General features: G+C 42.7%; 1 protein-coding gene across 1 annotated transcript; it reads right to left on the bottom strand.

Annotated features, from left to right (window-relative positions):
- Window positions 1-1383: 1383 nt before the first annotated feature.
- LOC308076144 (uncharacterized protein) lies at window positions 1384-6605 on the bottom strand. Its single transcript, XM_080416266.1, has 3 exons — window positions 6537-6605; window positions 4342-4444; window positions 1384-3521 (listed from the first exon to the last, which is right to left on the bottom strand). Exons 2-3 carry the CDS (start codon window positions 4409-4411, stop codon window positions 2245-2247), a joined length of 1347 nt encoding a protein of 448 aa, XP_080272392.1. The 5' UTR covers window positions 4412-4444; window positions 6537-6605; the 3' UTR covers window positions 1384-2244.
- Window positions 6606-24382: the final 17777 nt, after the last annotated feature.

The raw sequence follows: 24382 nt of genomic DNA, 5'->3' as shown, positions 1-24382 counted from the left end.
ACCCATGAAAGCCTATCGGCTTGTTTCAAATGGAGTCCTCATGTACTCATATCATAGTGTTAAATGACAGACAGATGTACACATAGTAGTGTATATCTGTCTGTCATTTAAAGGAGAGATCCGCCCATTTTAAGTGTTATCTTTGATGTGTCGCTAATCACTCACCATCATTGAAAGGGACGTTGAGTTATTTCAGAGAGTCCCGTGTCGTGCAATATGTCGACCCCCTCCGTTGGCATAATGGGAGCCCGTGTAAGAGTGAAAATCGTCTATTATAACCGATGCAAAGTTAGTATTTTCTCTACTACTGCTCATTGTGGAGTCTCATGATACTCAAACGTGCACTGAATGTCGCGAACGAGCTATCGTTCATGCAGAACGAGATGATGCTGGTTGCTTACTTCTTCCACAGACGCCAGGTTCTGTGGAAGAAGTAAGCAACCAGCGTCACAAAATGAAAAATAAGAAAAACTAAAATATGTAAAGTAAAAAGTTCGAGAAGAAAAAAGGGGGGGTTTAGGTTATGACTTTTACTTAGTTAAGTAAAACTGGACAGAATAAACCATGTTTAATGTAAGTCTCCCTTTAAGGTGCTGTTAAACAAAAGGGTTTTGTTAAAGTTAAAGACATACAGTATATTTTTAAAGTATTCATTGCTATATTCAGTAACAGTGCTGTCCCTGTCTCTCCTTGCTCTTTAGCAAACAGAAAATACATTTTCAGGTGGGTTACAAATTTAATCCAATATTAAAGGAGAGAGAACCCATTTATCAGCTACAATATTCACTGTAGCTTCCCTCCGGTTGACAGATACGATCACAAGTTCTTTTTTTCTTTTACAGACATTTATTAAATGCCGTGAGAACTGAATAAATAAACATAAATACAACTATAATTTTGTGTAACATTTCTCAAACAAACAAAACATACAAAACCATACACTGGCAACAATGATTACCTCATTGGCCGCATCAAACTATATGGGGGAAACAATCTTGAGGTCTTCTTTACACTGTAAACTTAAACAGCTCTTCTTCTTGTATCTTAACTTAAATCTTTTAACTTATAATCTCTTCTTGTACCACCAACAACACTTGACATTCTGTTTGCTGCTTGCTGCATGCTCTAGTGCTGGTCAGAGCAGAATAAATGCCTTTGCCCCTGCTCTGGTAATTAACCAAAATCTAAACCACCCTTGCTGATTGCTTGATCTAATTCAGCTGCCAGGTCAGTGTGACCCTAGACATCAAGGCAACTCAAAAAACACAGCAAAAGCAAAAGAACAATCCAAACATGAATTGACCAAAAACATTATGAATTCTTAACGTATTCACTTATTTATAATAATATGAACTTTAATCATGATGGCAGCTACATTCACCATTTATTTGTTTACAAACAGATTCGTACATTACATGTTATTGATTTCATTTAGTCATCTTACAAGTTTTCTTTACTTGTTTAATTCATCCTGCATCATTTTTTATTTGTTTTAATTACATATACAAACAGAAATTATTAATAAAAATAATAAAAAGGGAGGGTGCAATAAAGGAGGTAAAATAAGAGAGAAAAAAGAAAACAAAAGAAAGGGGGGGGGGGTAGGGATAGCTTTGCTGTAGTACTACTATGTATTTCTGAGTCCCATTTACTCCAGTTTCTTTCAAATTCATCTTCACGGTTTCTCATTTTTTAAGTAATTCTTTCCATCTCTTTAATCTCTTCGACTGTTATCTTCCAATTATTAATAGATGGTGAGTTTAAGGCAGCGATACGTAATATTGTATACAGATATTTATCCCTGTATATTTCTAATGGAATAATACCTAATAAAATATTGATTGGGTGTATGGGTTTCCTTAAGGAAAATGAATTGGTTATATTTATTTTCACTATCTCCCAAAACCTTTTCAATTTTGGGCATAAATAATGTGTAGAATAAATAATGTGCATAGAAAATGTGTGTATGATTGGCTTCCAGTTTTGCACATTTCCTCCAGCATTTAGCACTGCCTGCTGGTCTATATTTGGATAACATTTTGGTTGTTAAAATAGTTTAACTAGCCGATCTACATAGGCACTTTGTGTAATTGTGGAGATGTAGTTTACAGTGGAAAGGTTTCTCTCCAGTGTGGACACGCTGGTGTCTCTCCAGGTCACCTGACCTACTGAAACTCCTATCACTCCTATAACATTGTGTAGGGTGGAAAGGTTTCTTTCCAGTGTGGATAAGCTGATGTTTTTTCAGGTCACCTGGGGTATTGAAAATGTTGTTACAATGTTTACAGTAGGAAGTTTTTTTTCTCTAGTATGGATATGCTGGTGTCTCTCGAGGGAACTTGACACATTGAAACTCTTGTCACAATGTTTACATTGGAAAGGTTTTCTCCAGACATGGACACGCTGATGACTCTTTAGGCCACTTGACACACTGAAACATTTGTCACACTGATTACATTGAAAAGGTTTTTCTCCAGTGTGGATACGCTGGTGTATCTTGAGGGAACCTGAGACAATGAAACTCTTGTCACAATGTTTACAGTGGAAAGGCTTTTGTCCAGTGTGGATACGCTGGTGTATTTTCAGATAAGCTTCCGTAACGAATCTCTTGTCACAATGTTCACAGTGGAAAGGTTTTTCTCCAGTGTGGACATACTGGTGTGTCTTGAGAAGACATGATAAGCTGAAACTCTTGTTACACAGTTCACACTGGAAAGGTTTTTCTCCAGTGTGGGTACGCTTATGTATGTTCAGTTCAAATGGCGTTAAGAAACTCTTGTCGCAATGTTCACAGTCCAAAGGTTTTTCTCCAGTGTGGATATATTGGTGTCTCTTCAAGTTTTCAGACCGTGTGAAACTATTGTCGCAATGTTCACAGTGGAAAGGTTTTTCTCCAGTGTGGGTACGCTTATGTCTCCTCAGGTCAGATGGCGTAGTGAAAATCTTGTTACAATGTTTACAGTGGAATTTTTTTTCTACAGTGTGGATACGCTTATGTCTCTTCAGTCCAGATGGCGTAATGAAACTCTTGTTACAATATTTACAGTGGTAAATGTTTTCTCCATTGTGGATACGCTTATGTCTCTTCAGTTCAAATGGCGTAATGAAACTCTTGTCGCAATGTTCACAGTGGAAACGTTTTTCTCCAGTGTGGACATACTGGTGTCTCTTCATGTTTTCTGACCGTGTGAAACTATTGTCGCAATGTTCACAGTGGAAAGGTTTTTCTCCAGCGTGGACACCCCCAAATGTCTCCCCCCAATCATCACTGTCTTCAGCGACTTCAGTGTCAGATTCAAGCTTAACTTCAACTTTAGAGCAGTGTGAAGTGATGTCTTCATCAACTTCAGCTTTCACTGCTAGTAATGTCAACATTGACCCAACAGGGTCCTCTGGTCTTTGAAGTAGCTCTTCCTGTTCCTCTTTAATCTTTGGAGGCTCTGGTTCCTCCTGGAGCAGACTGGGGCTCCTCTCCTGTTCAGGAGAAACCTCCTCTTTACACACAACCATGTGCAGGATGGCTAGGAGCAGAAAATAACATGATAGTCAACACTGGAGTCTTAAAATGTAAATCAATTTTTTTATCTTCCATGTTCCATGTACAAAGCTATTACCTACTAAGACTGACCAAACAGTTACTAAAAAAGAATGTATCTGTGTCTGGGGCTAATTTAACAAACCACTGTACCGATCAGCGTCAAAGTTCTTGTGCATGCTGCCAGTAGGCCAAGAACATCTAATAATCTGTAAGAAACTTAACATGACCATGACTTGCAGCACAATGTACTAAAGTGCAGCCTGTAAGCTTTCTAGTGAAGTGCCATGCACTGAAATCTGGAAATAGTTGAAGATATACTTATTTGAATGTTGTTAACCACTTAAAGACCAGCTGAAATGGCTTTTTGCAACCATATTTTAACCTAATTTCCAATGAAACAGGCTGGGTGGCTCTGAGGTAATGTTTACAAAAGTCACACAGTGTACATAATGTGATTGAAAGTATGTGATCTAAACGTTACGTTGTACACTGTCACTGCAACAAGGCAGTGCCGAATCAAGTGTATGTTACTGCACTATTTCTCACCTCAAATGTTTTTGGAAACCAAAAATGTACAATGTGGTGCAGTTTTTCTTTTGTATTGCATATTTAATGATGCCTATGCATATTGATTTAGTCATTTATTGAACAATACTTTATTAGTAAAAAATAATGTAATGGTAATGTAACAGTAAAACATTTAGGCCAAAAGGATTAACACAAAAAGTCCTGGGACTTATAAAATCCGGATATTATAATTGTCATATTTTCTGCCAAGATTATCGTATAGTTAAAATACGTACCGAGGTGTGGGTGGTCTTCAGGTTCCTCCTGTTTAATAGAAATGTCCCTGGCTGAGTCTGGAGAGTTCATCTTCACCTGCAGTCTGGACTCCACACACTGGGTCTGAAATGAACAAATTGAATAATTACTTTAATTACTGGAGACCCAGCAGTGGTGTAAAAAATAACGATTTGAAGTCAACTTTCCAAAATATGAATCTTGGGTTCAAAGATTGTGGGATTTATATATTAGAGAAGCAATCACACTTAATTTAAGATTACACAAGGAAATAAAAGTATCAAAAGATGGACTCCTGCAATGCAAACAATGGTCTTAAGTAAATAAGGTGAAAGTAGCCCATCTGTTCTTAATGCTTCTGCTGCCATGCATCCCATCTTGCTACAATAATTGAGGTCCGGCAGCCTGTATTTCTACGTATGGACTACTATATTAGAGCCAAGTCGTTGTCCAATTCTCTCCCAACTTGCTACAAAAATCTCTCATGGCTCTGGCTTGGAAACCATCTTCTTTTCCACCTTCGCGTACATTGCACGATGTACAGTTTATATGAAACGCCATTATTAAGCAATAATATTCCAGAAGCACCGGAAGTGGTCCGACGTCACTTACGTCACAAATTTGGAGAACAGATCTACAAGCCAACAACACGTCGTGCCTCGACACGTTGTTGCCTTGAAGATCTCACCTCTTGAAAGCAAGCCCAAATAAGCAACTACACTTCAGTAACAAGCCCAAACAAAAGCAACCTGCAACTATGAATAGCCTATTTACAAGCGACGTTACAGGAAAATAAGCCCAAAGTCGCTTAGAATAAGCAGACCTGGCAACACTGATTGTACAGCCTTAAGGTCCTTACACACCGGCGAATATGCGAATAAACGCAAAATTCGGACTCGTTCCGAATAATTAAAAGACGCTTTTTCGCTTCGCGAAACTGATGTGGACGCTTGCATTGACTTTATAAGGTTAAAAAAAAAACGTATTTATTCGCATGAAGAATTCGCCCCGGTGTGTAAGGACCTTTAGGCTTCTACTGCACACACGCCTGAGTCGCACAGCACACACACAGGATAACACACACACTTTCGAATCAATGGCAGTTTAAGGTCTAATATCATGTGCAAACATATGGTGGACATGGAACAATAACAGCACGGACACAACTTCAGGTTTCACCGCGCTCTGTTGTTCTCTAAACACAGCAGCCATGGGACCACGCAATAAACATCACTGGACTTTCGCACAAGCGGCCACGCGAAAACACCTGCCTCGAGCAACAGCTGATTATTTAATTGCGTTGCCTTATTTCCTTTACTTGCTAAGATATAGCGCTCCTTACCTTGCTTATTCAGTGTGTGTGTGTGTGTGTGTGTGTGTGTGTGTGTGTGTGTGTGTGTGTGTGTGTGTGTGTGTGTGTGTGTGCGCGCGCGTGCGTGCGTGAGCATATGGATGTTTTTATGGGGCATACAATTGGTATTATTATTTAGTTACTCCGCTGTGCCCTCTACAGATCCGGTCAATAGAAAAATTCCACTGACCGGATCTATAGAGGGCGCAGCAGAGTAACTAAATAATGTTTTCTTTCCTGTGAAATAATTTACATTTTGACCAAAAAGTGTATTTTAAACGTGTGTTGAGGGGCTTAGAGTGTTCCCACTTGGTAGAGTTGGCTTTCAACTCCATAAAACAGTCTTTGTTTCGGTGAGTAGCGAAAGTGTATTTTTAAAGGCTCGAAAGTAGCCTTAAGGAGAACTCCTTCTAATCTAGGCTATGGACCAGAGCTAGAGGTTAACCTCCTCTACTTTTAGCATTTAGCTCCCCTTCTGTAAGTATGTGAATAGATGCATATGTTAAATGTAGGTTCTAATTATCGGTTAACAACATGGTGTAAAATGATCATGAGGTTCCACAACACATTCCAACAACAACACATCTGCTCTTGCAAAGCCTTGGATGAAGACGGTCATATATATAGCTCTTGCTTACTAGCGTTAGCAGCTATGATGCTAACATTTAGCAGCACTAGCGTTAGCAGCTATGCTAACACTAGCCCAGAAACATGACTGTCAGCTTAACGAGCGTCATGTGAACCATGGCTATGCTAACACACTCTCCTAAGACCTATTGTTATCTTATCTGATCGTGTGAGCTACAATATAAACGTTGTTATTAAGTGACACAAGAGGAATCTGACCTGAAATAAGGAGAACGTTCAACTATGAACGCAGCTGCTGCCGTGGGAGACTGCCAGTGTTGCCATGACTTGTCAGATTTTGTGAGAGAAATGAGCAACCAGGTCTGGGAAAATAAGCCCAAAAGAAGCGACTACATGAGCACACAAGGCGTCGCAATGCATTGTGAGCTTGTAGATCTGCTATTTTCAAAACATCTTGAAATGAAATGTCAATACTTGGGAGATTATTTTTTGAAACATTCTAACAACACAAATCTGGTGTATATCCGTCTGTCTCTATGTCATCATGATTTGTGTGCATGGGGATCTCATCTTAAATAAACTCAGTGCTTAATAAGTCTTTCAGTTTAGTAGACCTTGTATTGTGAATTTGTACTTCCATTTACTGTTGTTCTCATGTCTTACTAAATAAAGTACATCAATCAATCATGGTAGGCCTACTATGGGCACAAAACAGATGGGGGTATCCCAGTTAGGGACAAATACATATTATTTTGGGGGTCCATGATATGAACGTATTTGAGAACTACTCGTTAAAATATTGTTTACATTTTTAAACAAGCCCAAATAAGCAACTACACTTTAGAAACAAGCCCAAAAAAAAGCAACTCGCAACTTCACAGAAGAATAAGCCCAAAGTCGCTTATAATAAGCGGACATGGCAACACTGACGGCTGCCCATTGTCTGGCCTAACACCCTGCAGGATTATGGAGGGTAGTGGGACGCGGTTGTTTTGAGCTCCGTTCCGTGAGCAGAAATTGGACTTCCGGTTTTCGAGCTAGCAGAAATAAGGCTTCCGGTTGCCTTCAAAATAAGATCTACATTTTTTTATATTTTTTAAAAGACACAAATCTATTTTAAAAATACATTATGATGTATGCCTTTTAAATGGCTCATACTAAAACACTTCCAAGTGGCAAGTTTAAAAAAAGGACACAATTGCATATAAAAAATACATTTATGATGTACAGTATGTCTTTTTAATTGGCTTAGATCACTTCTAAGTGCCAGGTTGTTCCAGATTGAGGCTATTGACCCCCATCAAATGTGCACTTCACACCTAAATATGGGCCATTTGTAACAGGAATTTATTCAAAGGTTTGAAAACCACTGCATTTAGGTTAGAAACACTTTGAATGGTTAAGCATGCATTCTCTAATTAATGTTTGTCCTGCAAGTGTAAAGTGTAACCTGAAAACCTTATATTATTGCTTTCGTTTTTCCCTGCTAAATGTCTCTCCTTTCATTCTGCTGTAGTTAGGTAATAATTAAGTTATCAGTCCAACCCTGATTTTAAAGCAGATGCCTAGAATTACATAATTACGGTGCTTAGTGCCGGAACTTCCGAGGTACGCACGCGTTCGGGGAGACCCCCTCTACACCGCCACACTCTCCGCTAAGCGGCACTAAGGTGTAGAAAAAAGTGGCGGGCCGTCCAGTGAGGTCAGGGGTCAGAAAAGGGCCTTTTTCAGTGCATAGCCTATACAAATTGGACACTGGACAGGAGACGGTGCTTAGTGCCGGAACTTCCGAGGTACGCACGCGTTCGGGGAGACCCCCTCTACACCGCCACACTCTCCGCTAAGCGGCACTAAGGTGTAGACAAAAGTGGCGGGCCGTCCAGTGAGGTCAGGGGTCAGAAAAGGGCCTTTTTCAGTGCATAGCCTATACAAATTGGACACTGGACAGGAGACGGTGCTTAGTGCCGGAACTTGCAAGGTACGCACGCGTTCGGGGAGACCGCCACACTCTCCGCTAAGCGGCACAGGTGTATTTTGAAAAGTGGCGGGCCGTCCAGTGAGGTCAGGGGTCAGAAAAGGGCCTTTTTCAGTGCATAGCCTATACAAATTGGACACTGGACAGGAGACGGAGCTTAGTGCCGGAACTTCTGAGGTACGCACGCGTTCGGGGAGACCCCCTCTACACCGCCACACTCTCCGCTAAGCGGCACAGGTGTATTTTGAAAAGTGGCGGGCCGTCCAGTGAGGTCAAGGGTCAGAAAAGGGCCTTTTTCAGTGCATAGCCTATACAAATTGGACACTGGACAGGAGACGGAGCTTAGTGCCGGAACTTCTGAGGTACGCACGCGTTCGGGGAGACCCCCTCTACACCGCCACACTCTCCGCTAAGCGGCACAGGTGTATTTTGAAAAGTGGCGGGCCGTCCAGTGAGGTCAAGGGTCAGAAAAGGGCCTTTTTCAGTGCATAGCCTATACAAATTGGACACTGGACAGGAGACGGAGCTTAGTGCCGGAACTTCTGAGGTACGCACGCGTTCGGGGAGACCCCCTCTACACCGCCACACTCTCCGCTAAGCGGCACAGGTGTATTTTGAAAAGTGGCGGGCCGTCCAGTGAGGTCAGGGGTCAGAAAAGGGCCTTTTTCAGTGCATAGCCTATACAAATTGGACACTGGACAGGAGACGGAGCTTAGTGCCGGAACTTCTGCGGTACGCACGCGTTCGGGGAGACCCCCTCTACACCGCCACACTCTCCGCTAAGCGGCACAGGTGTATTTTGAAAAGTGGCGGGCCGTCCAGTGAGGTCAAGGGTCAGAAAAGGGCCTTTTTCAGTGCATAGCCTATACAAATTGGACACTGGACAGGAGACGGAGCTTAGTGCCGGAACTTCTGAGGTACGCACGCGTTCGGGGAGACCCCCTCTACACCGCCACACTCTCCGCTAAGCGGCACAGGTGTATTTTGAAAAGTGGCGGGCCGTCCAGTGAGGTCAGGGGTCAGAAAAGGGCCTTTTTCAGTGCATAGCCTATACAAATTGGACACTGGACAGGAGACGGAGCTTAGTGCCGGAACTTCTGCGGTACGCACGCGTTCGGGGAGACCCCCTCTACACCGCCACACTCTCCGCTAAGCGGCACAGGTGTATTTTGAAAAGTGGCGGGCCGTCCAGTGAGGTCAAGGGTCAGAAAAGGGCCTTTTTCAGTGCATAGCCTATACAAATTGGACACTGGACAGGAGACGGAGCTTAGTGCCGGAACTTGCAAGGTACGCACGCGTTCGGGGAGACACCCTCTACACCGCCACACTCTCCGCTAAGCGGCACAGGTGTATTTTGAAAAGTGGCGGGCCGTCCAGTGAGGTCAGGGGTCAGAAAAGGGCCTTTTTCAGTGCATAGCCTATACAAATTGGACACTGGACAGGAGACGGAGCTTAGTGCCGGAACTTGCAAGGTACGCACGCGTTCGGGGAGACCCCCTCTACACCGCCACACTCTCCACTAAGCGGCACTAAGGTGTAGAAAAAAGTGGCGGGCCGTCCAGTGAGGTCAGGGGTCAGAAACGCAAACGCGGTCATTGGACGCAACCCCACACAACCCCACACAACCACACACAATAAAAGAATACAGACAAGGCTTTGAAAGTTTAAAAAAAAGACCTTTTAATTACTCTTTACTAATAAAACAGTGTACAAATTATCAAAAAAATAAATAAATAAAGTTTCCAATATTTGTTTTTAAACATTGCCAATTGTCTTAAGGTGGACTGAGAGGCTACTTTAGTAGTTTAGTAGTCACAGATTTGATCAATTTACTTTATGTGTGTGTGTGTGTGTGTTAATAACAGCACTCATTATTCAAACACAAATCATGCAAAACTGTAAAAATGTGGAAGTTCTAGGAAGTGCAAACCACACTCAAAAGTATAAAATGGTACTGCGTGCAACGTACCTCAATGCAAACATCACTCAAATGTATAATAAACGGGTACAACATGCAATGTACCACGGTGCAAAGCTTTTGGAGCTGGGCTTAAAGTCACAAATCGTACAGATAATAACAAGTTGAAATTATGTGGTGGCAGCAAAGACTTTGCTTTGAAACACAAAAATAGACAGAAAGACGATACGAATTATCTTCCCATTGCTAAAGCAATACACGCAATGCAAAAACAACACACAGACAGAGACAATGTCAGCTTCTGGAGAGATGTTGCAATAGAACTTGGTTGGCCAATTAGTTCACAAAAAAGAGAGATGCTTTCTGTTAAACGTCTCCGTCAAATTTGGCAAGCAAATAGAGGTGATGTGAAAGGCCTTATTAATCTGTTTGATGAGGGAGACCAAAATACTCTTGCTTGTTCAGTTGATATTGGGAACATCCAGGATATGGATGACAATAGTGGATGTCCAGATAGTGGTGATACCTTGACCACAGAGAAGAAACATATTAGTGCATATTCAGATAAAGCTGACAAGATAGCTGCAGAGGTTCTACAAGCTAATACATCTGCTAAACCCATGAAAATGCATGTGGGCAAAAGAAATGCCAAACATACACTAGGTGATGAGTGGGTGAGGCCAAAAAACAAACAAAAAAAAACTGTCTATTGCATTTGTGAAAAAACAAATGACCCAGCAAAAGCTATGCTTGAATGTAATCTCTGTGGAGGCTGGTATCATATGGACTGTGTGGGAGTTTCACCGAGTCGAGACTTTGATACTCTCACTTATGCCTGTTTATCCACCACTTGCAATCATGAGGCATTGACACAGGGGATTCTATATACAGAAAGAAATTGCCGTGTTCAGGTGCAGCCTAAGCCATTTGTGCACCATGGAGAGGAGGAAAAGTTGGTAGTGCAAGACAGCCCTGTAGTTGAACAGCCTTTTGTGGAACGTGAAACAGATCACTCCCCTGCACTTCATGAAAGCCCTGTAGACTATGTTTCGGCCCTACAAGAGCCGTTTGTGGAAATAGAACAGTCCTATGCACTTCATGAGTGCCCTGTAGATGAACAGCTTGATCAGTCTGGCAATCAATCTGTGGTGGGTCAGCCTAACATAGGACGTGAGTGTAAATTGAATAGTCTTGAAGAGGATGACATACAAATGCAGACTCTAGATGAAAGTACTGTTCAGAGTGTCATGGGACCTGGTGCAACACTAGGACCCTTCAAACACTGTGCCCTTGAACCTACTAGCTTTACTTTGCAGGCTTCCGAATGGGAACTTTTTCACTCCTACAGAGCCAAAGGAAGTAAGACTTTTAAGAGGTATGAATGGCAAGAGTTATTTGCCAGAAAGCTGAAGGAATCAAATCCTTACTGTATAATACGTTTTGCTAATCACAACTTTTCTATTGCTACCATCAGAAAAACATACAAGCCATGTTTTTGTACCATACGAACATGTAAGAGTCATCTGATGAAACAGGCAAGTCACATTTGCAAACAACAGTACTTTAATAGAGATTATAGGTTTAAATTGGCTATGTTCATCTTCAGCGCTTTAGTTAATGCCAAAACACTGAAACAAGCAGGTAATATAGTATCTGCTGCTTGTATTGTACTTGGTAGCAAAAGGAACTCCAGCGAGGTGGAAGCTAGTATTGGCCGCATTAAGTATGAAACACAGAAGCTGCCAGGAATTGCAGGAATTATTGATAAAGAGCATGATCGAAAAGACAATTCATATGACACTGCGGTTGATGATATATTTTTTCAAAATCCAGGGCACACATTTCATGCTAAAACAATCCATGGTGTCACTCAAGAATTAGTCAAGAGCATCCCAGCGTTGTCCTTGTCAATGCACAATGACCCACTAGATTTGATACACAAATTATTAATCTGGTTGCATGATTGTAGTGTCCAAACAACTGCTATGGCAAAACATACAGACATCTGTAAAAAATGTGCATCGAAAGTTGAAAGCATTTCATGCGCGCCTACTGTTTTTGCATTACCGCTGACACAGAAATGTGAGTCCCTCAATTCTCTTTTCGAACACACAATCATGGAAGGTGAAGGTCAACAGAGATGTACAGCATGTGGTTCAGCAATGAAGAGACAAATATGTTGGATTGATGCTCCTGATGTCATTACTCTTTCTGTGTCCCGTGTTGATAATGGTGGGACGGTGCTCCACACGCCTGTAGTCCCATCTGATATAATCGAAATTCCCATTCGTGACAGCAGTAAAATTAAGTATAAGTTGGGCTCAATCATTTGTCATGTAGGCTCAGTGGCCAAAGCCGGACACTTCTGGGCACATTTGCTTTATGACAATGTTGTAATTAGAGCAGATGATACAAATATAAACATCCTTCAACCAGCAAATGCATTGCAATTGGCAAAACCACATGGGTACATTTATTTCTATGTGAAATGTAATGATGCATCACTTAATGCTGGCATCACAATAGAGGACAATTTGGAAGATATTGGCCATGGTGTGGATGTGTTTTTTGCAATGAAAGACCAAATCACAATATGTTTGAAGCCATACCATTACCAATACTAACATTTCTAAAACAGACATCTGCTTTCCAAAAATGTCACACACGGCTTGCAGCAGCAGCATGAGCAGCAGCAGCAGCAGCAGCAGCGCAGTCCCCAGCATTGTTTAACAAAGCGCTTGAGAAACTCAATGTTGCCAACACTCAGGTGGTGTCATTAGTGTCTCGGCAATTTTCTATGACAGACGTGTGCCACATATTAGACAGCTTTGTGGATGACACACTTGGGGCTCCTTTCCTTGGAAATGACCTGCTTTGCCTTAAAAGTCTTGGTCGCTATATTTGTGGCCTGGTCACCACATTGAGTACCATCTAGAAAGAACAAGTCACAACTCATAGTGCAGCCACTTGAAGTGTCACAAAAAGGCATCTTGGATGCAGTTGCAAAAACATTTCCTGCTCAACTTGACCAATGTAAAACATGTAAGCAGGACTTAAGCTTATCAACCTATAAAGTAATTCACAGCCCACAGTCTTTACTTCTCCTGCTAAGATCTGGTGCAGAAATTCCAAAAACGTTCACTCTCTCCTGTCTGTACCACCAAAATGATTATGCTGTGTCCAGTATTTGTGCATTTTTTGATAAGTCACCATATGTGTCATTATACACCTGTAAAGACCAGCAATGGCATATCATGACAAATGCATCCAATGACACAGCAGGCTATACCTTTGAGCTGATGCAAAAAATACTGACCACAGCTAGTTTCTTTGTCGTGTCATACGAAAAAACGAATAGTGTGAAACTAATCAACTTTCCGCAGGTCAAACGAAAACATAAATGCACAGCCAGATGCAAACAACCCAAGCAGACAAGGGATAGAAAAGTGAGACCCATTTCAAAGCCAACTGTGAAGAATAACGGGTGGCTGAGTGATAAGACGATCGATGAGTACCATCAGCTCTTGCTTTCTGGTGTTGAAAAAAAGCGTATATTTGTCCCAGCACTTTTGTCAGCCAACAGTTACAGAGTACTTGGTGTGATGACATCAGTGTCCTGCCAGATGTACCACGAGCATCAGGCAATTGGTGGAATTATGAGTTGGTGATATTGCCTGTCAACGCAAATAAGTCCCATTGGGGAGCCATCGCGGTAGATTTCTCAAAAAAGACAGTGAAGGATGATGTTATAGCATTAGATGTTGTGATAATGGATTCACTACGTGTGTATGAGCAAGACCTGGTTAAGGTATTTTTTCCACTGCAAAAGTACTTAGCCTTACAGTACTTTGCATTGTATGGCAGAGGTATGAGTATCACATTTAGATATGAGTGTTATCACAGTTGTCCCAATTTCATAGCACAAGAAGACGGCAGCAGCTGTGGTATTTTCACTTGTTTGTTTTCCAAAGCTATTCTGTTTGATGTGAGCCTCAACACTTTCAAAAGCCAGCGTGAAAAGCGAGATTGTGTTATGTATGAGTTGTCAGGCGGAAAGTTAATTCTCTGAGTACAAAGTTTAAGCATGTACTGTGATGATTTACCTTACCTTGGACAAACTACCTAAAAGGTTCTGTTGTGTCTATGTTGCAGGAGAACATTGCCAATGGAGGAATGCAAAGGACCCGAACTGACATCTTCCCAAGACACCAGGAGGGAATTTCATTTTGGTCTTGCTTTTTTTTCCTTTAGGTTTTGATTTAATCTAATTTTATTTTATTTAATTTTTTAGTCTTTGTGCTTACTGTGATCATCAAAAAACAAACGTTAGAGCACAAGACTATGCAATGTTTGGACTGAGCTGGTTTTGCTTTATATACGTACATCTATCTTTTGATAAATTTGTGGTGTGTGTGTGTGTGTGTGTGTGTGTGTGTAAAATGTTTGCACTTTATGTTTGCTGTGTTGCACTTTTGAGTACATTGCACGTTGTACCCGTTTATAATACATTTGAGTGATCTTTGCACCGTGGTACATTGCATGTTGTACCCGTTTATTATTTATTTATAAATAGACATTTAAAAAAATTGTGTGGGGTACGCAGTTCCAACAGTGATGTTTGCATTGAGGTACGTTGCACGCAGTACCATTTTATACTTTTGAGTGTGGTTTGCACTTCCTAGAACTTCCACATTTTTACAGTTTTGCATGATTTGTGTTTGAATAATGAGTGCTGTTATTAACACACACACACACACACATAAAGTAAATTGATCAAATCTGTGACTACTAAACTACTAAAGTAGCCTCTCAGTCCACCTTAAGACAATTGGCAATGTTTAAAAACAAATATTGGAAACTTTATTTATTTATTTTTTTGATAATTTGTACACTGTTTTATTAGTAAAGAGTAATTAAAAGGTATTTTTTTTAAACTTTCAAAGCCTTGTCTGTATTCTTTTATTGTGTGTGGTTGTGTGGGGTTGTGTGGGGTTGCGTCCAATGACCGCGTTTGCGTTTCTGACCCCTGACCTCACTGGACGGCCCGCCACTTTTTTCTACACCTTAGTGCCGCTTAGCGGAGAGTGTGGCGGTGTAGAGGGGGTCTCCCCGAACGCGTGCGTACCTTGCAAGTTCCGGCACTAAGCTCCGTCTCCTGTCCAGTGTCCAATTTGTATAGGCTATGCACTGAAAAAGGCCCTTTTCTGACCCTTGACCTCACTGGACGGCCCGCCACTTTTCAAAATACACCTGTGCCGCTTAGCGGAGAGTGTGGCGGTGTAGAGGGGGTCTCCCCGTACGCGTGCGTACCTTGCAAGTTCCGGCACTAAGCTCCGTCTCCTGTCCAGTGTCCAATTTGTATAGGCTATGCACTGAAAAAGGCCCTTTTCTGACCCTTGACCTCACTGGACGGCCCGCCACTTTTCAAAATACACCTGTGCCGCTTAGCGGAGAGTGTGGCGGTGTAGAGGGGGTCTCCCCGAACACGTGCGTACCTCAGAAGTTCCGGCACTAAGCTCCGTCTCCTGTCCAGTGTCCAATTTGTATAGGCTATGCACTGAAAAAGGCCCTTTTCTGACCCCTGACCTCACTGGACGGCCCGCCACTTTTCAAAATACACCTGTGCCGCTTAGCGGAGAGTGTGGCGGTGTAGAGGGTGTCTCCCCGAACGCGTGCGTACCTTGCAAGTTCCGGCACTAAGCTCCGTCTCCTGTCCAGTGTCCAATTTGTATAGGCTATGCACTGAAAAAGGCCCTTTTCTGACCCTTGACCTCACTGGACGGCCCGCCACTTTTCAAAATACACCTGTGCCGCTTAGCGGAGAGTGTGGCGGTGTAGAGGGGGTCTCCCCGAACGCGTGCGTACCTCAGAAGTTCCGGCACTAAGCTCCGTCTCCTGTCCAGTGTCCAATTTGTATAGGCTATGCACTGAAAAAAGGCCCTTTTCTGACCCTTGACCTCACTGGACGGCCCGCCACTTTTCAAAATACACCTGTGCCGCTTAGCGGAGAGTGGCACTAAGGTGTAGAAAAAAGTGGCGGGCCGTCCAGTGAGGTCAGGGGTCAGAAACGCAAACGCGGTCATTGGACGCAACCCCACACAACCCCACACAACCACACACAATAAAAGAATACAGACAAGGCTTTGAAAGTTTAAAAAAAAGACCTTTTAATTACTCTTTACTAATAAAACAGTGTACAAATTATCAAAAAAATAAATAAATAAAGTTTCCAATATTTGTTTTTAAACATTGCCAATTGTCTTAAGGTGGACTGAGAGGCTACTTTAGTAGTTTAGTAGTCACAGATTTGATCAATTTACTTTATGTGTGTGTGTGTGTGTGTTAATAACAGCACTCATTATTCAAACACAAATCATGCAAAACTGTAAAAATGTGGAAGTTCTAGGAAGTGCAAACCACACTCAAAAGTATAAAATGGTACTGCGTGCAACGTACCTCAATGCAAACATCACTCAAATGTATAATAAACGGGTACAACATGCAATGTACCACGGTGCAAAGCTTTTGGAGCTGGGCTTAAAGTCACAAATCGTACAGATAATAACAAGTTGAAATTATGTGGTGGCAGCAAAGACTTTGCTTTGAAACACAAAAATAGACAGAAAGACGATACGAATTATCTTCCCATTGCTAAAGCAATACACGCAATGCAAAAACAACACACAGACAGAGACAATGTCAGCTTCTGGAGAGATGTTGCAATAGAACTTGGTTGGCCAATTAGTTCACAAAAAAGAGAGATGCTTTCTGTTAAACGTCTCCGTCAAATTTGGCAAGCAAATAGAGGTGATGTGAAAGGCCTTATTAATCTGTTTGATGAGGGAGACCAAAATACTCTTGCTTGTTCAGTTGATATTGGGAACATCCAGGATATGGATGACAATAGTGGATGTCCAGATAGTGGTGATACCTTGACCACAGAGAAGAAACATATTAGTGCATATTCAGATAAAGCTGACAAGATAGCTGCAGAGGTTCTACAAGCTAATACATCTGCTAAACCCATGAAAATGCATGTGGGCAAAAGAAATGCCAAACATACACTAGGTGATGAGTGGGTGAGGCCAAAAAACAAACAAAAAAAAACTGTCTATTGCATTTGTGAAAAAACAAATGACCCAGCAAAAGCTATGCTTGAATGTAATCTCTGTGGAGGCTGGTATCATATGGACTGTGTGGGAGTTTCACCGAGTCGAGACTTTGATACTCTCACTTATGCCTGTTTATCCACCACTTGCAATCATGAGGCATTGACACAGGGGATTCTATATACAGAAAGAAATTGCCGTGTTCAGGTGCAGCCTAAGCCATTTGTGCACCATGGAGAGGAGGAAAAGTTGGTAGTGCAAGACAGCCCTGTAGTTGAACAGCCTTTTGTGGAACGTGAAACAGATCACTCCCCTGCACTTCATGAAAGCCCTGTAGACTATGTTTCGGCCCTACAAGAGCCGTTTGTGGAAATAGAACAGTCCTATGCACTTCATGAGTGCCCTGTAGATGAACAGCTTGATCAGTCTGGCAATCAATCTGTGGTGGGTCAGCCTAACATAGGACGTGAGTGTAAATTGAATAGTCTTGAAGAGGATGACATACAAATGCAGACTCTAGATGAAAGTACTGTTCAGAGTGTCATGGGACCTGGTGCAACACTAGGACCCTTCAAACACTGTGCCCTTGAACCTACTAGCTTTACTTTGCAGGCTTCCGAATGGGAACTTTTTCACTCCTACAGAGCCAAAGGAAGTAAGACTTTTAAGAGGTATGAATGGCAAGAGTTATTTGCCAGAAAGCTGAAGGAATCAAATCCTTACTGTATAATACGTTTTGCTAATCACAACTTTTCTATTGCTACCATCAGAAAAACATACAAGCCATGTTTTTGTACCATACGAACATGTAAGAGTCATCTGATGAAACAGGCAAGTCACATTTGCAAACAACAGTACTTTAATAGAGATTATAGGTTTAAATTGGCTATGTTCATCTTCAGCGCTTTAGTTAATGCCAAAACACTGAAACAAGCAGGTAATATAGTATCTGCTGCTTGTATTGTACTTGGTAGCAAAAGGAACTCCAGCGAGGTGGAAGCTAGTATTGGCCGCATTAAGTATGAAACACAGAAGCTGCCAGGAATTGCAGGAATTATTGATAAAGAGCATGATCGAAAAGACAATTCATATGACACTGCGGTTGATGATATATTTTTTCAAAATCCAGGGCACACATTTCATGCTAAAACAATCCATGGTGTCACTCAAGAATTAGTCAAGAGCATCCCAGCGTTGTCCTTGTCAATGCACAATGACCCACTAGATTTGATACACAAATTATTAATCTGGTTGCATGATTGTAGTGTCCAAACAACTGCTATGGCAAAACATACAGACATCTGTAAAAAATGTGCATCGAAAGTTGAAAGCATTTCATGCGCGCCTACTGTTTTTGCATTACCGCTGACACAGAAATGTGAGTCCCTCAATTCTCTTTTCGAACACACAATCATGGAAGGTGAAGGTCAACAGAGATGTACAGCATGTGGTTCAGCAATGAAGAGACAAATATGTTGGATTGATGCTCCTGATGTCATTACTCTTTCTGTGTCCCGTGTTGATAATGGTGGGACGGTGCTCCACACGCCTGTAGTCCCATCTGATATAATCGAAATTCCCATTCGTGACAGCAGTAAAATTAAGTATAAGTTGGGCTCAATCATTTGTCATGTAGGCTCAGTGGCCAAAGCCGGACACTTCTGGGCACATTTGCTTTATGACAATGTTGTAATTAGAGCAGATGATACAAATATAAACATCCTTCAACCAGCAAATGCATTGCAATTGGCAAAACCACATGGGTACATTTATTTCTATGTGAAATGTAATGATGCATCACTTAATGCTGGCATCACAATAGAGGACAATTTGGAAGATATTGGCCATGGTGTGGATGTGTTTTTTGCAATGAAAGACCAAATCACAATATGTTTGAAGCCATACCATTACCAATACTAACATTTCTAAAACAGACATCTGCTTTCCAAAAATGTCACACACGGCTTGCAGCAGCAGCATGAGCAGCAGCAGCAGCAGCAGCAGCGCAGTCCCCAGCATTGTTTAACAAAGCGCTTGAGAAACTCAATGTTGCCAACACTCAGGTGGTGTCATTAGTGTCTCGGCAATTTTCTATGACAGACGTGTGCCACATATTAGACAGCTTTGTGGATGACACACTTGGGGCTCCTTTCCTTGGAAATGACCTGCTTTGCCTTAAAAGTCTTGGTCGCTATATTTGTGGCCTGGTCACCACATTGAGTACCATCTAGAAAGAACAAGTCACAACTCATAGTGCAGCCACTTGAAGTGTCACAAAAAGGCATCTTGGATGCAGTTGCAAAAACATTTCCTGCTCAACTTGACCAATGTAAAACATGTAAGCAGGACTTAAGCTTATCAACCTATAAAGTAATTCACAGCCCACAGTCTTTACTTCTCCTGCTAAGATCTGGTGCAGAAATTCCAAAAACGTTCACTCTCTCCTGTCTGTACCACCAAAATGATTATGCTGTGTCCAGTATTTGTGCATTTTTTGATAAGTCACCATATGTGTCATTATACACCTGTAAAGACCAGCAATGGCATATCATGACAAATGCATCCAATGACACAGCAGGCTATACCTTTGAGCTGATGCAAAAAATACTGACCACAGCTAGTTTCTTTGTCGTGTCATACGAAAAAACGAATAGTGTGAAACTAATCAACTTTCCGCAGGTCAAACGAAAACATAAATGCACAGCCAGATGCAAACAACCCAAGCAGACAAGGGATAGAAAAGTGAGACCCATTTCAAAGCCAACTGTGAAGAATAACGGGTGGCTGAGTGATAAGACGATCGATGAGTACCATCAGCTCTTGCTTTCTGGTGTTGAAAAAAAGCGTATATTTGTCCCAGCACTTTTGTCAGCCAACAGTTACAGAGTACTTGGTGTGATGACATCAGTGTCCTGCCAGATGTACCACGAGCATCAGGCAATTGGTGGAATTATGAGTTGGTGATATTGCCTGTCAACGCAAATAAGTCCCATTGGGGAGCCATCGCGGTAGATTTCTCAAAAAAGACAGTGAAGGATGATGTTATAGCATTAGATGTTGTGATAATGGATTCACTACGTGTGTATGAGCAAGACCTGGTTAAGGTATTTTTTCCACTGCAAAAGTACTTAGCCTTACAGTACTTTGCATTGTATGGCAGAGGTATGAGTATCACATTTAGATATGAGTGTTATCACAGTTGTCCCAATTTCATAGCACAAGAAGACGGCAGCAGCTGTGGTATTTTCACTTGTTTGTTTTCCAAAGCTATTCTGTTTGATGTGAGCCTCAACACTTTCAAAAGCCAGCGTGAAAAGCGAGATTGTGTTATGTATGAGTTGTCAGGCGGAAAGTTAATTCTCTGAGTACAAAGTTTAAGCATGTACTGTGATGATTTACCTTACCTTGGACAAACTACCTAAAAGGTTCTGTTGTGTCTATGTTGCAGGAGAACATTGCCAATGGAGGAATGCAAAGGACCCGAACTGACATCTTCCCAAGACACCAGGAGGGAATTTCATTTTGGTCTTGCTTTTTTTTCCTTTAGGTTTTGATTTAATCTAATTTTATTTAATTTAATTTTTTAGTCTTTGTGCTTACTGTGATCATCAAAAAACAAACGTTAGAGCACAAGACTATGCAATGTTTGGACTGAGCTGGTTTTGCTTTATATACGTACATCTATCTTTTGATAAATTTGTGGTGTGTGTGTGTGTGTGTGTGTGTGTGTGTAAAATGTTTGCACTTTATGTTTGCTGTGTTGCACTTTTGAGTACATTGCACGTTGTACCCGTTTATAATACATTTGAGTGATCTTTGCACCGTGGTACATTGCATGTTGTACCCGTTTATTATTTATTTATAAATAGACATTTAAAAAAATTGTGTGGGGTACGCAGTTCCAACAGTGATGTTTGCATTGAGGTACGTTGCACGCAGTACCATTTTATACTTTTGAGTGTGGTTTGCACTTCCTAGAACTTCCACATTTTTACAGTTTTGCATGATTTGTGTTTGAATAATGAGTGCTGTTATTAACACACACACACACACACATAAAGTAAATTGATCAAATCTGTGACTACTAAACTACTAAAGTAGCCTCTCAGTCCACCTTAAGACAATTGGCAATGTTTAAAAACAAATATTGGAAACTTTATTTATTTATTTTTTTGATAATTTGTACACTGTTTTATTAGTAAAGAGTAATTAAAAGGTATTTTTTTTAAACTTTCAAAGCCTTGTCTGTATTCTTTTATTGTGTGTGGTTGTGTGGGGTTGTGTGGGGTTGCGTCCAATGACCGCGTTTGCGTTTCTGACCCCTGACCTCACTGGACGGCCCGCCACTTTTTTCTACACCTTAGTGCCGCTTAGCGGAGAGTGTGGCGGTGTAGAGGGGGTCTCCCCGAACGCGTGCGTACCTTGCAAGTTCCGGCACTAAGCTCCGTCTCCTGTCCAGTGTCCAATTTGTATAGGCTATGCACTGAAAAAGGCCCTTTTCTGACCCTTGACCTCACTGGACGGCCCGCCACTTTTCAAAATACACCTGTGCCGCTTAGCGGAGAGTGTGGCGGTGTAGAGGGGGTCTCCCCGTACGCGTGCGTACCTTGCAAGTTCCGGCACTAAGCTCCGTCTCCTGTCCAGTGTCCAATTTGTATAGGCTATGCACTGAAAAAGGCCCTTTTCTGACCCTTGACCTCACTGGACGGCCCGCCACTTTTCAAAATACACCTGTGCCGCTTAGCGGAGAGTGTGGCGGTGTAGAGGGGGTCTCCCCGAACACGTGCGTACCTCAGAAGTTCCGGCACTAAGCTCCGTCTCCTGTCCAGTGTCCAATTTGTATAGGCTATGCACTGAAAAAGGCCCTTTTCTGACCCCTGACCTCACTGGACGGCCCGCCACTTTTCAAAATACACCTGTGCCGCTTAGCGGAGAGTGTGGCGGTGTAGAGGGTGTCTCCCCGAACGCGTGCGTACCTTGCAAGTTCCGGCACTAAGCTCCGTCTCCTGTCCAGTGTCCAATTTGTATAGGCTATGCACTGAAAAAGGCCCTTTTCTGACCCTTGACCTCACTGGACGGCCCGCCACTTTTCAAAATACACCTGTGCCGCTTAGCGGAGAGTGTGGCGGTGTAGAGGGGGTCTCCCCGAACGCGTGCGTACCTCAGAAGTTCCGGCACTAAGCTCCGTCTCCTGTCCAGTGTCCAATTTGTATAGGCTATGCACTGAAAAAAGGCCCTTTTCTGACCCTTGACCTCACTGGACGGCCCGCCACTTTTCAAAATACACCTGTGCCGCTTAGCGGAGAGTGTGGCGGTGTAGAGGGGGTCTCCCCGAACACGTGCGTACCTCAGAAGTTCCGGCACTAAGCTCCGTCTCCTGTCCAGTGTCCAATTTGTATAGGCTATGCACTGAAAAAGGCCCTTTTCTGACCCCTGACCTCACTGGACGGCCCGCCACTTTTCAAAATACACCTGTGCCGCTTAGCGGAGAGTGTGGCTGTGTAGAGGGTGTCTCCCCGAACGCGTGCGTACCTTGCAAGTTCCGGCACTAAGCTCCGTCTCCTGTCCAGTGTCCAATTTGTATAGGCTATGCACTGAAAAAGGCCCTTTTCTGACCCTTGACCTCACTGGACGGCCCGCCACTTTTCAAAATACACCTGTGCCGCTTAGCGGAGAGTGTGGCGGTGTAGAGGGGGTCTCCCCGAACACGTGCGTACCTCAGAAGTTCCGGCACTAAGCTCCGTCTCCTGTCCAGTGTCCAATTTGTATAGGCTATGCACTGAAAAAGGCCCTTTTCTGACCCCTGACCTCACTGGACGGCCCGCCACTTTTCAAAATACACCTGTGCCGCTTAGCGGAGAGTGTGGCGGTGTAGAGGGTGTCTCCCCGAACGCGTGCGTACCTTGCAAGTTCCGGCACTAAGCTCCGTCTCCTGTCCAGTGTCCAATTTGTATAGGCTATGCACTGAAAAAGGCCCTTTTCTGACCCTTGACCTCACTGGACGGCCCGCCACTTTTCAAAATACACCTGTGCCGCTTAGCGGAGAGTGTGGCGGTGTAGAGGGGGTCTCCCCGAACGCGTGCGTACCTCAGAAGTTCCGGCACTAAGCTCCGTCTCCTGTCCAGTGTCCAATTTGTATAGGCTATGCACTGAAAAAAGGCCCTTTTCTGACCCTTGACCTCACTGGACGGCCCGCCACTTTTCAAAATACACCTGTGCCGCTTAGCGGAGAGTGTGGCGGTGTAGAGGGGGTCTCCCCGAACACGTGCGTACCTCAGAAGTTCCGGCACTAAGCTCCGTCTCCTGTCCAGTGTCCAATTTGTATAGGCTATGCACTGAAAAAGGCCCTTTTCTGACCCCTGACCTCACTGGACGGCCCGCCACTTTTCAAAATACACCTGTGCCTCTTAGCGGAGAGTGTGGCGGTGTAGAGGGGGTCTCCCCGTACGCGTGCGTACCTTGCAAGTTCCGGCACTAAGCTCCGTCTCCTGTCCAGTGTCCAATTTGTATAGGCTATGCACTGAAAAAGGCCCTTTTCTGACCCTTGACCTCACTGGACGGCCCGCCACTTTTCAAAATACACCTGTGCCGCTTAGCGGAGAGTGTGGCGGTGTAGAGGGGGTCTCCCCGAACGCGTGCGTACCTCAGAAGTTCCGGCACTAAGCTCCGTCTCCTGTCCAGTGTCCAATTTGTATAGGCTATGCACTCCTTTGAACAGCATTTATCCATTTAGATAAATTATTAATGTTTTAAATCCGTTTTTGTTACACAGTAACATAATATGTGTTATATAGCTTCGTTTAAATGCTTAATTTATAGTTTTAATGTGCAAATGAACCGTTTTTCAATGGTTTTCAATGGTTTCTTTTTACTCTAGAGGGTACTCTTATTCTGAAGAGATCGTCAACCGGAAGTCTTATTTCTGCTCCGTTATTTCTGCTCACGGAACACAGATGTTGTTTTGCGTATGTTTCCTTAAACGTTGACGCACGCCACCCTTCTTTCCTCTTTTCCTGATGTATGCATGCAGATTTCTTGAAGCCATCTCCTACATTCACAGAATCTCCGACTATTTCTGGATTGAAATTGGAAGACTGTGAGG

The sequence above is a fragment of the Gymnoscopelus braueri genome, assembly GCF_963280865.1.
Source record: "Gymnoscopelus braueri genome assembly, chromosome: 20".
NCBI lineage: Eukaryota > Metazoa > Chordata > Actinopteri > Myctophiformes > Myctophidae > Gymnoscopelus > Gymnoscopelus braueri.
The sequence above is the reverse complement of the archived record's forward strand: the minus strand, read 5'-3'. Positions and strand labels throughout refer to the sequence as shown.

What these genes read in the sequence shown, in the direction of transcription:
- LOC308076144 (XM_080416266.1), bottom strand. Translation starts at nt 4,411, where the DNA reads ATGAACTCTCCAGACTCAGCCAGGGACATTTCTATTAAACAGGAGGAA. An exon ending in TGAAGACCACCCACACCTCG is followed by an intron (nt 3,522 to 4,341) that starts GTACGTATTTTA and finishes TTCTGCTCCTAG; the next exon opens with CCATCCTGCACATGGTTGTG.